At 45.5% G+C, this 16,136-nt stretch overlaps 1 protein-coding gene across 1 annotated transcript; it reads left to right on the forward strand.

The window, feature by feature from the left end:
- Nucleotides 1-2,612: 2,612 nt before the first annotated feature.
- LOC122767047 (extracellular calcium-sensing receptor-like) lies at nucleotides 2,613-10,219 on the forward strand. Its single transcript, XM_044022388.1, has 9 exons — nucleotides 2,613-2,938; nucleotides 3,094-3,388; nucleotides 3,568-3,654; nucleotides 4,006-4,275; nucleotides 5,260-5,466; nucleotides 5,555-5,830; nucleotides 6,793-7,020; nucleotides 7,106-7,229; nucleotides 7,308-10,219. Exons 1-9 carry the CDS (start codon nucleotides 2,709-2,711, stop codon nucleotides 8,216-8,218), a joined length of 2,628 nt encoding a protein of 875 aa, XP_043878323.1. The 5' UTR covers nucleotides 2,613-2,708; the 3' UTR covers nucleotides 8,219-10,219.
- Nucleotides 10,220-16,136: the final 5,917 nt, after the last annotated feature.

Here is a 16,136-nt window from a genome sequence, read left to right on the forward strand (position 1 = left end):
TGGCACTGTTTGGACCTAAATGTTACATAATCCTGTTGAGACCAGAGAGAAACACAAAGAAAGCCATCATGGGTCGAGGCACTGAGACTTAAAAACAGCAAAATTACAAAAATAATCAATTGTTTCCTTAATACAATAATTCAGGTACAGAATATGTTAACAATGATATTAATGTTATGTGAGAAAGAGTATGCTCAAAAACACACAGTCATTTATAGTAATGTACTGTATGTATTGAACACAGAGACATACTTTTCATTGGAACACACAAAATCCAAAAACTTAATGTGAATTTTACATCTCCTCCAATATGCTCCAGTCCATTTTTGCTCTGTGTAATGAGTTGGTATAGGTTTTGATTTCCCAGTTCTCTGTTTATGTGTGAGTAGTACATGTAGTGACCTGGCTTTGTGTAGTCAAATTCATATTTTGTTAAATAAAAGTGCAGAGTGGAAATCCTTCCTTCCGTCTGTCTGTGCTCTGCTAACGGCTACTTCAGCTAAGCCTTACCACATTAACTACACGATACAAATGGCGCCTTAACATTATTCTGTGGACGTTGCCTAGGAGCAAGAATGAGGAGCTTTGACCGTGTCGGTCTGCTTTTCTCCACCGTGGGAGTCCAGGTGAGTGTTCCATGTTGGATCTAATTTGAGTGGTCTGCAGTCAGGTGCTAGTTTAGTGTCCGTGGCGTGGGATGTAAGCACTTGGCTTTGCCTCTCTGCTGGCTGGATATGACTGATCGCTCCCCAATGACTGCTTTCTATGTACGGTTTGGATTTCTGTTTTGCTGCACTTAACACATAGTGCTGTGTGTATTATAAAGGAGCTTATTTTATTGAACTGTAGCATGGATAGTTAGCATGTTTTAGCTCCTATACAACATTATATAGGTGTGCTGACGCTTACTCTGACATGGACCTTACTTGTCTGACTGGATATGTTATTCCTCACAGACTTCTCAAGGCCAAGGAGAAGAGGTTCAGGACCTACAGGCAGAGGTTGTAAGACTGTGAGAGTGACTGTAGGACTCACCGGAGCTACAGCACAGCATACTCAAACGCCAGGAACAGTCTGATAAAAAACACTCAGACAGTCCTGTATCCCAACAACCAAACCTAGCCTCCATGGCCACTTCGACCCTGTGTACACCACTGTGACCAAAAAAAGACCCCACACTGCTGGGCGAGTGTAACGAATAAAAGAGCCCACCCCCTGCCCAGGAGCAGATTGAACTGAATGGAAAAACACAGAGTTGCACTGTATGGCGCCCTTATCTCATCAGTGATGGACTTGTTGCTGCAAGCTCATTCCCAATCTGTATCAGACAGTCAGGAAACTTTTGGGGGTGAGGCAGTCCTCCCTGCAGACACTAACTGAGCCTTGTCCCACTTGCCACACCCCCACAAGAGCAACATGTCCTATGTCATGTCTCAGGCCCCATGGAACACGCCATTGAGAACCAAAGCTAACTTTAACAAGGCACTCCTGACAGTATGACTTGGCTCTCTTTTGGTTTCATGGTGAAACACTTGTACCAGGGTTTCGCTATTATTCCTAACCTATCCTCCCCTTCCATCCTAGGGATGGATTTCATGATTAGAGCCATCCTGATCATCTATGGCTCCTGTCTTCATGGATGACGTTCCTTGTCGTGTGGTGGACGTGGATGAGGACTGCCCAGTTGATCCATTCATTGCAGGGGAGGCCATTATGTCATTAGATACCCTACAATCCAGTCTCATGTCAAAAGTAGATAAGGCTAGTCTTGAGGATGGGCAGAAAGCATCATCTTGGATGCACTTCATTGACGGAACACATAATAGATGATGGTGCAGGTGCAGCAAAGCCTATAAACCTCCCTCCTTATTGCACCTCTCTAACTAAAAAGCATATCATAGAGGAGCAGGTTGAACAGATGATGCAGGATGAATCACTGAGCATTCCACTGGCCCATGGGATCCAGTGAAGCTGGACTCCAGTCTACTTTCACTCTATGTGACAAGTTGGTCTCGGTTTCGATTTCCCAGTGATCTGTTGTTTTTGTGTGAGCACCGTGGAAAGCCCTCCATTTTGTCAAGATCTAGCACTTAAGGGAAGGTAGACAGTGCTTAAATACACTGGGAAGGGGAAGACAATGAGAAATAGTTGCAGCACAAGGCAGGGCAGGTAATCACAAGAGAATACTTGAAATCTTGAGGTTGATGGGCTCGTGATGAACATGGCCAGAGTTAGGGCCAGCTGGAGCTAAGGGTGTCAGGTCTCTACTTTATATAGAACAAAAATGGAAATTGAATACTTAATTTGTATTATTATTAGTAGTATTATTATTATAATAATTATTATTATTGTTATCATTATTATTATAATAATATGTATTAAGCATCTGATTCAATGATATATGCCATCAAGCTTCTTGAAAAGGTACATTGTCTGGATGTCAGTCCAGCCCAAACTCAGTCTGTTATTGTTTTGATTATTTTGGTTGTTTTGATTGAGAGACCCCTATTGGCAGAAATTACAAACTGTGTGTTTCAATAAATACATTTATAAATTAGTTAGAAACATGAGTCAGGCCCAACCCTAAAGCTTCTTCCTCCATCCTGATGGGCGGTATGCAAACATAAACAACACTGCAAATAGATAAAATATGGTGATATTGTGATGAGCCTGAACTTAGACAGGAATTAACCAGACAGAGCAAAGTCATGAGGATATTTTTAGACACCAGTCTCCTCTCGTTAATGTTGTTCTCCTGTTTTTCCTCTGCTCTGTCCTCTCTGTATTCCTCCTCTTGTCAGTTACAGGGACAGTTTGATCTAAATGGGATGCACAAACCCGGAGATGTGATTCTAGGTGGGGTTTTCAAACTTCACTTCTTTCCAGCATATCCTGATCTGTCTTTTACCTCAGAGCCACAACAGCCCACCTGCTTTGGGTGAGTCTGTGAGGGAAACAGACAAATTAAGAATCTGTTTAAGTTTTATCATGGGTGTTGAAGCTTAAGTCACTATTTCCAGTATCTGACATACTGAAAGGTATAGCTTTGCACAGATGTATTTAAAGGGTAAAAACTTATATTTTTTGTTTCAGATTTGATGTAATGGGATTCAGAGAGGCTCAAACCATGGCCTTTGCTATCGATGAGATCAACAGAAACTCCAACCTGCTGCCTAATGTGACTCTGGGATACAGTCTGTATGATAACTGCATCCAACTAGGCATTGCATTTCGTGCAGCACTGGCCTTAGTCAGTGGTCAAGAAGAGCAAGTTACATTAGAGGAGAACTGTGTAGGAACTCCTCCAGTCCTAGGGATTGTGGGTGATTCTTCCTCGACTCGTACTATTGCCATATCCACAGTCTTAGGTTCGTACAGAGTGCCTCTGGTAAGTTTTTTGTTTTTTTTGTATTTCAACTCACTCACTATTGTGATTTTAAATGTAATTTCAGTAATTAATAGAAATTGAATGAAAGTGTGGTCATTGAAGAATCAATCTTAAAATTTTGAAAAAATGAAAATGAGCCAACAATTTTCTTTTTGAACACATGCTCTGTTGTTTTGCAGGTGAGTTATTTTGCCACATGTTCATGCCTGAGTGATCGACAAAAATTTCCATCTTTCTTTAGGACGATTCCGAGTGATGCTTTTCAGGTGAAAGTCAATTTGCTAATTCAAAATGCATAAAACAAATCATGTGCAACAACATTCCATATATACTGCAGTGAAAAATAATCACTTTGTGATTTGAGAAATGTTGATAGTAGTCAAATAAAATACAATCCACAGAAGTGTCCAGTCCTTAGTGTGACATACTCTTATTCTTGAACAATATCATGACCCTGACTCACTTAAACCTGGAGTGAACCCTAGTTAATGTTACTGGTATAAATCTGTTTGTCCTACTATTTCATGTCCACAAATATCTGCTGCTTGTTCAGCAGGATTTCTAGTTAAAGATGATTCCAGCCTGTGCATTAATCCCTCTGTTCTGTGTCCACATAGGTGAATGCTATGATTCAGATTCTAAAACACTTTGGTTGGACTTGGGCAGGTCTGCTTATCAGTGATAATGATTATGGAGTCCACGCTGCCCGATCCTTTCACTCTAATCTGGGTCCAGCTGGTGGAGGTTGTCTGGCTTACACAGAGATTTTGCCCGGCGTTTATGACCCTGCTGAACTACGGAGAATAGTGGATGTGATGAGGAAATCTACAGCTCGAGTGGTGATTGTGTTTGCAAGTCAGAATCACATACTCAACCTTATGAAAGAGGTAGGTGTTGATATATATTCTTATTAAATAGCTTGGTATACAACTGTTTTATCCATAAATCTGACTGTTATTTTTATATTTACTTAAATCTAATGATTTAAATGATAATGTAACACATCTGACTTGTTAAAGGTTCTATCAGGAGTATTTTATAGTAAGAATGTTTAAAGCATCACGCTACTTGTGTTACTGTGAAAATGTTGTGCTTTCTTTTTCAATCCAAATGCAGACTTGCAGCTTTTGGTTAATTTATCTGGATTGTTCATAGGATTATTGGTAGTATTGGTGAACTTGTCCTGGCCCAGGGGTTTACACTGTCTTGACCAGTCTTGACCACTCAAAACTGCTTGAGTGTTACACAAATCCAGTAAAATAAATTATTCAGTTTGTACTTTCACTAAACAAAAATGATTATGTTGAATAAAGCATCACTTCAGGAACTAACATTTGGAAAAGTATTGAATACATTTTATCTGATTAGATATCTGTGTTTAAAGTTTGATTTCTGTCCAATGACTGATTCGGAAAAATGCAAATAAGTGGTCTGAGAGCTGAGGAGGGAAGGAGGGAGGGACAGTGGGGTGTGGTCCTGAGTTAATTCTTACACCAAGTTACAGCTGTGTGAGGAGCCTCTTAAACACTCACACTGAGCTTCAACAGGTGGACAGACAAAGGCAACAAACTGACAGCTCTGCAACTTATAAAAGGAGGAGGAGTCTGGGACAATGAGTGAAGCAATGGTTGGACAAGATCGTCAAAGGAGTGCCAGTGGAAAAAGCATGGACTAAGAAAGCCATTAACAGTAGCTAGTGTTTGAGAAGAGAGAAGCAATTGATTAGAAATGTCGTATCTACTGCTTCTCTCATCAAATAACATCTGGATTAGCAAATAGCATCGCTAGATAGACATATACATTGATTTACATTGGAAAAATGATTTGGGTTTAGTTACATACTTGTTTACTTGTTATTATTCAATGTATAGGTGGTGAGGCAGAATGTGACAGGCCTGCAGTGGATGGCAAGTGAAGCCTGGGTCTCAGTGATTTCACCCCAGATGCCCCATCTCATGACGTACCTGGTTGGAACACTTGGCATTGCCATCCGTCGAGGAGAAATACCAGGTCTCAGGGACTTTCTCTTACAAATACGCCCTGACCTACATCACGAAAACACCCATGGAAATAGCATGGTGATAATTAAATATTTCAATCTGACATGGAACCACCAAAAATTAAATAGTGTAATTATTTCAAGAAATCCTTTTTCTTTTTTTCCAGGTGAATCAGTTTTGGGAACACAGATTTCAGTGTAGATTTGCACCACCTCCAGCAGGTTGGGTGGAAGCTGGAGGAGAATTATGCACTGGACAGGAAGCTGAAGAGAATGCAGAGACTGAGTTTTTGGATGTTTCAAACCTCAGGCCAGAGTATAATGTGTATAAGGCTGTGTACGCTCTGGCATATGCTCTTGATGACATTCAGCAGTGTGAGCCAGGGAGAGGACCTTTCAGCAACAACACCTGTGCTCATTTACAAAGACTGGAGCCATGGCAGGTGAGATATCAGTTTACACTTAAATCTTAATGTCATATAATCCTTCACATACTTTTAGCTCCGGGTCTGGGCTGGCTCAAGGTTATGGGTGGGATCTGGATTCAGATTTCAGGTGTTGTGGTGCTGTGCTGACATGGGCATAGGTGGTCACTCCTTCTTGGTCCTTATAGCTGCCCCGCTCAGCCTGTTACACCACTTTTACGATGTGGTTGGACTGGTGAGGGGTTAGCGGCTGTGGCTGTTGCAAAGTCACATCCACCATCCTCCTGGCATATTGGAGGTTTTGACCCTGACAGGATCAGGGACCTGCCCATCTCCTGTCCCCCTAGGGCTCCCTGGGCTGAGTTCTTCAAATATTTAGGATGTTTCAGCCTGTTACTGAAGGAGCTGCCCATTGTTATGATGGTGTCCTGCAGGGTATTGAACAGATTATCCAACATGAAGGTGCACCGACTACATTAGTTGTTAACACAGGGGACACATGGAGCTTCCCTGACTGAGATTGACTGACTGATTCATTTAATGTGTCTGTGTCTGCAGTGACCAAAATCGAAATTCCAAAAAAAAAAAAAATTCAATCAATACATATAGTCTATTTCTAATTCTTAACATTCTATACAGTTGATTTGATTATCCAAAGCTTATGCATTACTTGGAAAATGTCAACTTCACCACATCATTTGGTGATCAGGTGTCACTTGATGAAAATGGTGATGCCAGTCAGTGGGAAGAGCCACAATCATGCCTGCAAGTGGGTGTGTCAGTGCCGTTACCTTGGTTGTGTGAAGTCACCTGCTGTGGCTCTATAGGAGCCCCAAGTGCATCTGAGAACAGTTCTTACATTATGAAGTATCATCAGGAAGAAACTTGATTTACTTTATTGGATCTTTTAATGGCCTTTTACTGGTTTATGTTTATGTAATCAGTCTATCATTCTATACATCTGATTCTATTATCCAAAGCTTTTGCATTACTTGGAAAAAGTCAACTTTACCACATCATTTGGTGATCAAGTGTCATTTGATGAAAATGGTGACGCCTTACCAATATACGACATCATGAACTGGGTGTGGCTCCCTGATGGACAAACTAAAGTTCAGAGAGTGGGTGAGGTTAAGAGGTCAGCCTTCAAAGGTGAAGAACTCACATTGGATGAAGACAAAATCTTCTGGAACTTTGAATCCAAACAGGTCACTTCTTACTTTCTTAGACAAACATGGATTTGTCTTAGTCAGTATAGATTAATCGAACAGATACTGATGTTTCTCCACACAGCCTCCACAGTCGGTGTGCAGTGAGAGATGTCCTCCAGGTACCCGCATGGCCAGAAAGAAGGGGGAACCTGAGTGTTGTTTTGACTGTGTCCCTTGTTCCGAGGGAAAGATCAGCAATACGACTGGTGGGTGTAAAGTTTTAAATACCACAGTTCAGAGATGTTGTATAATCATGTTTCTCATCACTTTCCCTCTTTTCTCAGACTCAATGGAGTGCACCAGTTGTCCAGAAGATTTCTGGTCCAGCCCCCAGCGTGACCACTGTATTCCTAAGAAAACAGAGTTCCTCTCCTATCATGAGCCTTTGGGTATCTGCTTGACAACCACCTCACTTTTGGGCACATTTGTCTGTGTTGTTGTTCTGGGCATATTCATCCATCATCACAGCACACCTATAGTTCGTGCCAACAATTCAGAACTAAGTTTCCTTCTCCTGTTTTCACTCAAATTGTGCTTCTTGTGTTCATTGCTCTTCATTGGACGACCCAGATTATGGACTTGCCAACTAAGACATGCAGCATTTGGCATCAGCTTTGTGCTTTGTGTCTCATGTATCCTGGTGAAAACCATGGTGGTTCTGGCTGTGTTCAGGGCCTCCAAACCAGGAGGTGAATCCAGTCTCAAGTGGTTTGGTGCTGTGCAGCAGAGAGGTACAGTTCTGGTTCTGACTTCTGTTCAAGCAGTAATCTGCACTGTCTGGCTTGTCTCTGCTTCACCAATGCCTCATAAAAACACCCAGTATCACAGTGACAAGATAGTTTATGAGTGTGTAGTTGGGTCCACAGTTGGTTTTGCAGTTTTACTTGGTTATATTGGTTTACTGGCTGTCCTCAGTTGTTTGTTAGCTTTCCTAGCAAGGAATCTTCCAGACAGTTTCAATGAGGCCAAACTCATCACTTTCAGCATGCTGATCTTCTGTGCGGTGTGGGTGGCCTTTGTCCCTGCTTACATCAGCTCACCAGGCAAATATGCAGATGCAGTAGAGGTATTTGCCATCCTGGCCTCCAGTTTTGGCCTCTTGGTGGCACTGTTTGGACCTAAATGTTACATAATCCTGTTGAGACCAGAGAGAAACACAAAGAAAGCCATCATGGGTCGAGGCACTGAGACTTAAAAACAGCAAAATACAAAAATAATCAATTGTTTCCTTAATACAAATATTCAGGTACAGAATATGTTAACAATGATATTAATGTTATGTGAGAAAGAGTATGCTCAAAAACACACAGTCATTTATAGTAATGTACAGTATGTATTGAACAAAGAGACATACTTTTCATTTGAACACACAAAATCCAAAAGAGAATCCACATTGTTTAATCTTAATGTGAATTTTACATCTCCTCCAATATGCTCCAGTCCATTTTTGCTCTATGTGATGAGTTGGTATAGGTTTTGATTTCCAGTTCTCTGTTTATGTGTGAGTAGTACATGTAGTGCATTGAGACCAGGCTTTGTGTAGTCAAATTCATATTTTGTTAAATAAAAGTGCAGAGTGGAAATCCTTCCTTCCGTCTGTCTGTGCTCTGCTAATGGCTACTTCAGCTAAGCCTCACCACCTGCATTAACTACACGATATAAATGGTGCCTTAACATTATTCCGTGGACGTTGTCTAGGAACCAGAACGAAGAGCTTTGACCGTGTCGGTCTGCTTTTCTCCACCGTGGGAGTCCAGGTGAGTATTCCATGTTGGATCTAATTTGAGTGGGAACTAACGTGTCTGCAGTCAGGTGCTAGTTTAGTGTCCGTGGCGTGGGATGTAAGCACTTGGCTTTGCCTCTCTGCTGGATGGATATGACTGATCGCTCCCAATAACTGCTTTCTATGTACGGTTTGGATTTCTATTTTGCTGCAAGTAATCACATAGTGCTGTGTGTATTATAAAGGAGCTTATTTTATTGAACTGTAGCATGGATAGTTAGCATGTTTTAGCTCCTATACAACATTATATAGGTGTGCTGACTCTTACTCTGACATGGACCTTACTTGTCTGACTGCATATGTTATTCCTCACATACTTCTCAAGGCCAAGTAGAACAGGTTCAGGACCTACAGGCAGAGGTTGTAAGACTGTGAGAGTAATCGTCGGACTCACTGGAGCTACAGCACAGCATACTCAAACGCCAGGAGCAGTCTGATAAAAAACACTCAGACAGTCCTGTATCCCAACAACCAAACCAAGCTTCCATGGCCACTTCGACCCCGTGTACACCCAGTGCAGCCAAATTCGCTCAAGCTGTCCAACACATCTAGACTGATTGCGGCTGTATTGCATCATGCCCCCGAAGACTGGTTGAATACTGTCAACACCTACAAATCCTCACTGAAGCTGTCTGACATACAGATGCTACATTAACTGCCATGTTTCCTTGCAAAAGAGCTAATAAATGGTTTAAAGCACTCAGTTCGCATGTCATCAAGTGGGCTCAGTTCTGCTTCTTTAGAACAGTTTTTCTGCCATCTGACCTCCAGGACCGTGTCCTGAGAGGCATGCTTGACCAAGTCCAAGCACCAGATGAGCCCCTCTCAACACTTGTGGCTCACATGCTGGGCGAGTGTAACGAATAAAAGAGCCCACTACCTGCCCAGGAGCAGATTGAACTCAATGGAAAAACACAGAGTTGCACTGTATGGCGCCCTTATCTCATCAGTGATGGACTTGTTGCTGCAAGCTCATTCCCAATCTGTATCAGACAGTCAGGAAACTTTTGGGGGTGAGGCAATCCTCCCTGCAGACACTAACTGAGCCTTGTCCCACTTGCCACACCCCCACAAGAGCAACATGTCCTATGTCATGTCTCAGGCTCCCTGGAACAGGCCATTGAGAACCAAAGCTAACTTTAATCCAGGGCCCTTGGAGGCAACTTTGTGTGGCAATATATAGTTCAGTAACAATCAGATGGGCTGCAGTTCCACCCAATCACAGTGGGAGACTGCCACATAAAGGCGGGCGTAAAGCACCTGTCAGTCCTTTGCTTGCTGGAAGCTGGGTCGCGTCACTCCTGTGCTTCCTCCATTTCCGCATCCGTGTGGTTACAGGTGGGCTGCCGGCTGCATTTCTTGCGTACGTTGCCCATCCAGTACTAATGTGATTGTTTTATAAAGGTCCACTTGGATGTTGCTGCTGGCTGCGCGCTGTTCACCGCTCTGTGCCACTCACTGCCTGCCGCTGGTCGCTCTCGGGGAGCGTTGATCCTCCCGTTCCACGCTGTGTTGGCCAGGATCGCCTGATCGGACGACTGACCGTAACGGCGCAGCACCGATTAATCCGCTCCTAGAACCGCTGCTGCTTTGCTTCTGCTCTGTTTCCACTTCTTTCCCTCAGTTGAAGAGGTTGTTGAGTCTGGTTGCTGTGCCTGATTGGAGTTGTGTGTTTGCGGAACTGATCGCCTCGCTTGCGTCGGCATTCGCCGCTCCGCCAGGTCGCTTGGTAACGCTGTCTCCGATTGTGGGCAGCCACGTCTTAAACTGTGTGTGTGTGTGTGTGTGTATGTACTCGCATGAGAGGATATATAATATATATATATTTGATTTGGTTCTTTTGTGGTAATTTCTTTAATTTCGTTTGTAATTTGTTTTGCTGTAACCCATAATTACAATTATTCTGTTCGTTTTGGGTTATTATGGATTGCTTTTCAATTGTTGTTATATAGAATTTTGTTTGTCATTGGGTTTAATTATTATAATTCCTGTACATTTAATTCTTTGATTTCTCTTTTGTTATTAGTTATTGTTTTGTTTCATTATTTGTTATTTTCTAATTGGTTGCTTTCTGGTCGCCCCCATTCAGGTGCTGAGCCTACGGTGGTGGATTGGTGTCCTGGTCACGGTGTCCCCTTTTTGTTGTGTTAGCACTTTGTAGCTTCTTTGTTTTGTTTACTTTGATTTGCTTCACGTGTGGTGTTCCTGGGATCCCCTTTTCTTTTGGATACGGTTTTCCGCTGTAGGTCTCAGCACTGATTGGTTCCCCTTATATGTCCCCTTACGTGAGTAATTCTTTTTATAGTATTTTTAAAACAGAAATTTATATAAATAAAAGTATTTTTTATTATTGAACTGCCGTCTCTGTCTCGTTGCATAACGAACCTCAGTGCCTTGCTTTATTTGGGTTAGTCGACTTATAAGAAATCCCTGGGTGAAATTCCCAGGGTGGCGTTGTCTGGCAACAATTTAAATTGATCGAGGCTGCCTTAAAAAGGCACCTTCCATACCTCGTGTCGCCACAATCTGGCGTTGTCGGAAGGATTTGCAATTTGAGAACACAGACGTGCGTTCTGTGTTTTTTTTTCATTGTTTTTTGCAGAACTGCAGGAACTGAGGGATTTAGTTGCTCAGCTAAGAGCAGACAATGAGAGGATGAGACAGGAACAGGTGGCGGCCATGCCTGGCCCTAGTACAGTGGCCCCAGTTTCACTTGCGCCCACTGCACCCTCCTTTGCCAGTGCTCCTTCAACGGAGAGACTGATTTTTGTGCCCAGAGACAGAAAATGTCCCACATTTAGGGGGAAGTCAGCCATAGGGTTGGCCGAATGGCTGGAGGAGGTGCAAGCCTGTATGAGAGCACGCCACTTGTCTGCATCCGATCAGGCATTCTTCTTATTTGACCACCTAGAGGGGGAGGCGCGTGAGGAAATTAAGTACCGCCCCAGTGAAGAGCGTTTAGACCCAGCCAAGATCATTGCAGTGTTAGAAGAGCTTTATGGGTGTGCAGAGTCATATGTAGCTTTACAAAAGGCATTTTTCTCCCGACGGCATGCATGAGGGAGAGACTCTATTAGAGTTTTCCCTTGCATTGATGAGCCTCATGACCTCTGTGAAGCAGCGTGCACCCAGTGGCGTACCCAATGCAGAGGTTTTGTTACGGGACCAGTTTGTGGAGCATGTGCTGGATGGGTCACTTCGTCGCGAGCTGAAACAGTTTGTGCGCAGGCAGCCTACTGCTACCTTACTGGAGGCTAGGAGTGAGGCGATCAGGTGGGAGCGAGAGGGCTTACCTGGAGGTGTTAGAGGTCGTAGTCATTCTGTTCCTTCTGTCTTCAATGCTCAGTGTGTGGTCCAGGGCAGCCATCAGGCAGGTGTTAGTTCGCCTCAAGCCTTGGAGCTGGGTGAGATGAAGGAAATGCTGAAGTTGCAGCAGGAACAGCTGAACCAACTGACTCAGAGCATTTCCCGTCTGCAGGTCTCTCAGCAGCAAAGCCGAACAACTTTTCGTGGTCCCATTATCTGTAGGAGATGTCAGCAACCAGGTCACATTGCCAGGGAGTGTGATGGAGCTCGTGTCCCTCCCTGTACTCAGCCTTCTTTGCCGGTCTCTCAGCCACGTAGACCGTTCCATTCTGCCCAGGCGTCGGAAAACTAGCACCCGCCGGACTGCAGAGTCACAGTTCGGAGGGGGCCGTTACTGGCTCAGGGTTAGGTGCAGGTGACATGGAAGTGTCCAAGCTCATGTCATCTTGTCCTCATTTAGGTGTGAGGATGGGAGGGGTTGCGGTCTCTTGTTTAGTAGATACATGATCTATGGTGTCAACTATTACTGAGTCTCTTTTCCATCAGCAGTTTGAGCCCTGGGGCCAAGAGCGTCTTAAATTTTGTCACTGGCTGCAGCTCAAAGCAGCCAATGGCCTGGCTATCCCTTATATCGGCTACTTAGAGCTGGATGTAGAGCTTTGTGGGAAGTTGTTGCCAGCCTGTGGGATCCTGGTGGTCAAGGACCAGCCTGGTAGTGCATCTTTGCAGGCTTCCGGTATTTTAGGGATGAATGTTATCCGCAGGTGCTATGGAGAACTTTTTGGGCAGCATGGCTTAGCTTTGTTTGACCTGCCAGTGGTAGCTGAGGCCCCTAAGGCCGTCGCACAGGCCCTCCAAAGGTGCCATGAAGCCAGTGTTAAAACTGATCAGGGGGCAGGGAAAGTCAAGCTACGTGGTAAAAAGGCTTGTCGTATCCCGGGTGGCGTGATGAAGATTGTCGCGGCCACATGCCCAGAGCAGCACTCTGGCACTACTGTGCTCTTTCAGTCCCTAGACTCTGGCTTGCCCGCTGGGCTGCTTGCATCTCCTGCCCTGGTACCGGTAGTACGGGGCACAGCATACATTCCCGTTGTGAATGTAGGGTCTGTAGACGTGCTGCTTTACCCCCATGCTATTATGGGGACCTTAGAGGAGGTACGGGTGGTGAGTTTGCCTGCTGGTGTCACTGAGGTGCCACCCGTGGTGGCTACAGTGGCTTCTCAATCTGTTTCTCCATCAGTACAGGAGCAGATGGCAGCTTTGGAGTTGGGTCATTTGCCTGCGGGAGCACAAGATAAGGTGAGGGCTCTTCTTGGCCAGTATCGTTCTGTGTTTTCAGCTTATGACGGGGACCTAGGGTGTACTGACCTGATCTCCCACGAGATTCCTCTCTTAGATGATGTCCCTGTGCGGCAACGGTATCGCCGAATTCCTCCATCTGAGTATGAGGTTGTTAAAGATCATATTAATCAACTACTGGGGGCTCAGGTCATTAGGGAGAGCAGCAGCCCATATGCCTCTCCAATTGTGCTGGTCAAGAAGAAGGACGGTAGTCTTCGTATGTGTGTGGATTATAGGCTCCTGAATGGTAAAAGGAAGGAAGGATGCATTCCCATTGCCCCGCATCGACAAGTCCTTAGATGCCCTAACCGGTGCTTGTTGGTTTTCCACCATGGACCTGGCTAGTGGGTACAATCAGGTCCCTGTGGCAGAGGCCGATCGTTCTAAAACGACCCCTTGTACTCCCTTTGGCCTGTTTGAGTGGAACCGCATGCCCTTTGGGCTTTGTAACGCTCCCAGCACCTTCCAGCGATTGATGCAGCGGATTTTTGGCGACCAGCAGTGCCAATCCTTGCTGTTGTATCTCGATGATATAGTGGTTTTCTCCTCTACTATAGAGCAACATCTGGAGAGGTTGAGTGTGGTGCTGGGGCGTTTGCAGCATGAAAGGCTAAAGGTGAAACTCAGTAAGTGTGCCTTCTTCCAGCAGGAAGTGAGTTACCTGGGTCATGTCATTTCAGACAAAGGTGTCTCCACCGACCCCAGTAAGGTCAAGGCTGTCGCTAGCTGGCCCCCTCCTGCCACTCTCTCAGAGCTGCGTTCCTTCCTTGGTTTTGCCAGCTACTACCGCTTTGTGGAGGGTTTTGCAAAGTTGGCAGCACCCCTGCACAAGCTGGTGGCAGAGCTGGCAGGCCTCAAACCTAAGCGAGTAGTTCAAACCGTCGCTGGTCGTTGGACAGAGGAGTGTTGCCATAGCTTTGAGACTTTGAAAACTCGTCTCACAACTGCACCTGTGCTGGCGTATGCCGACTTCACCCTCCCATTAATCCTGGAGGTGGACGCCAGTTACGGTGGTCTTGGAGCTGTGCTATCGCAAGAACAGGATGGTAAGGTACGGCCCATAGCTTATGCGAGCCGTGGTTTGAGGCCCACTGAGCGCAGTATGAGTAACTACAGTTCCATGAAGTTGGAGTTTCTGGCGCTCAAGTGGGCAATGACTGAAAAGTTTAGGGAATACCTGTTGGGGCACAAATGTGTTGTGTACACCGACAACAATCCCTTGAGTCATCTTTCATCCGCCAAGCTTGGGGCCACTGAACAGCATTGGGCAGCCCAGCTTGCGTTGTTTGATTTTGAACTTAAATATCGTTCAGGTCATAGCAATAGGAACGCCGATGCCCTTTCTCGTCAGCACCTCCCCGGGGTACAAGACCTGCAAACTATGGTCCGTGGCACGTTGCTCCCTAAACCCTTACAGCAGGTCCTGCAGATAGACGAGGTAGATGCGACACAAGCCACTGTTGCAGCCTTGCCCCATCATCCCCCATCTGACATGGCTACGCTTCAGCACACTGACCCAGTCATCCAGGAAGTCCTGGCCTTCTGGGCACGCAAACAGCGTCCCACTCAAGAGGAAAGGAGACAAGTGTCTCAGTCAGCCTTGGTGCTGCTCCGGCAGTGGGACCGATTGCTGGAAAGGGATGGTGTGTTGTATCGCTGGCCGGATGGTGCCGAGGTTGTGCTACAGTTGGTGTTGCCTGCAGCTTTAAAAACAGGTGTGCTGACTGAGGTTCACCAAGGGCACGGTCATCAGGGGATTGAGAGGACTCTGGAGCTCCTGCGCCAGCGGTGTTACTGGCCAGGGATGTCTGCTGAGGTGGCACAGTGGTGCCAGGCATGTGAAAGGTGCCAGGTGGCCAAGGTGAGTCAAACGGCTGCTCATAGCTTCATGGGGCACCTATTGGCTTCTCAACCTAATGAGATCCTGGCTATTGATTTTACTGTCCTGGAGCCCAGTCGTAATGGGGTGGAAGATGTCCTCATAATGATGGATGTCTTCAGTAAGTACACATGGGCTGTACCTACCAGTGATCGGTGAGCTACCACTGTAGCTCGGGTCTTGGTTACTGAGTGGTTCTCAAAATTTGGTGTCCCAGCCCGGATACATTCAGATCAGGGACGGAGTTTTGAGGGTTCTCTCATTCGGCAGTTATGTGTTTTGTACGGGATAGAGAAGTCTCGAACCACACCATACCATCCTTCAGGGAATGGGCAATGTGAGCGTTTCAATAGAACACTCCACGATCTGCTGCGTACATTGCCTGTGTCCCGTAAGCATGACTGGAGTTCCTGTCTTCCCCAGGTCTTGTATGCTTATAACACCACCCCGCATCAGGCAACTGGTGAGTCCCCTTTTCTGTTGATGTTTGGCCAGGAGCCAAGACTCCCAGTTGACTTCCTTTTAGGCAGGGTTCAGGATCCTGTCGGTGGCTATGTCCACAAGTGGGTTCAGGAGCACCAAGCCCGCTTACAGCTGGCTTTCGAGGGAGCTTGTGACCGATTGAAGGCTGCTGCAGAGCGCCGTAAGAAAAACCATGACCAACATGTCCGCGATGTCCCCCTGGAAGAGGGCCAGTTGGTCTAGTTGCGAGACCTTGGTGTACGGGGGCGCCACAAAATCCAGGATCAGTGGGCCTCGGTTATGTGTCGAGTCATGAGGGCACCGAGGGAAGGGGGATCGGTC

Source organism: Solea senegalensis, linkage group LG3, assembly GCF_019176455.1.
Source record: "Solea senegalensis isolate Sse05_10M linkage group LG3, IFAPA_SoseM_1, whole genome shotgun sequence".
NCBI lineage: Eukaryota > Metazoa > Chordata > Actinopteri > Pleuronectiformes > Soleidae > Solea > Solea senegalensis.

Coding starts and splice junctions, on each gene's coding strand:
- LOC122767047 (XM_044022388.1), top strand. CDS start 2,709: ATGAGGATATTTTTAGACACCAGTCTCCTCTCGTTAATGTTGTTCTCC. Junction 5,467..5,554: donor ACACCCATGGAAATAGCATG/GTGATAATTAAA, acceptor CTTTTTTTCCAG/GTGAATCAGTTTTGGGAACA. Junction 7,021..7,105: donor GGAACTTTGAATCCAAACAG/GTCACTTCTTAC, acceptor TTCTCCACACAG/CCTCCACAGTCGGTGTGCAG.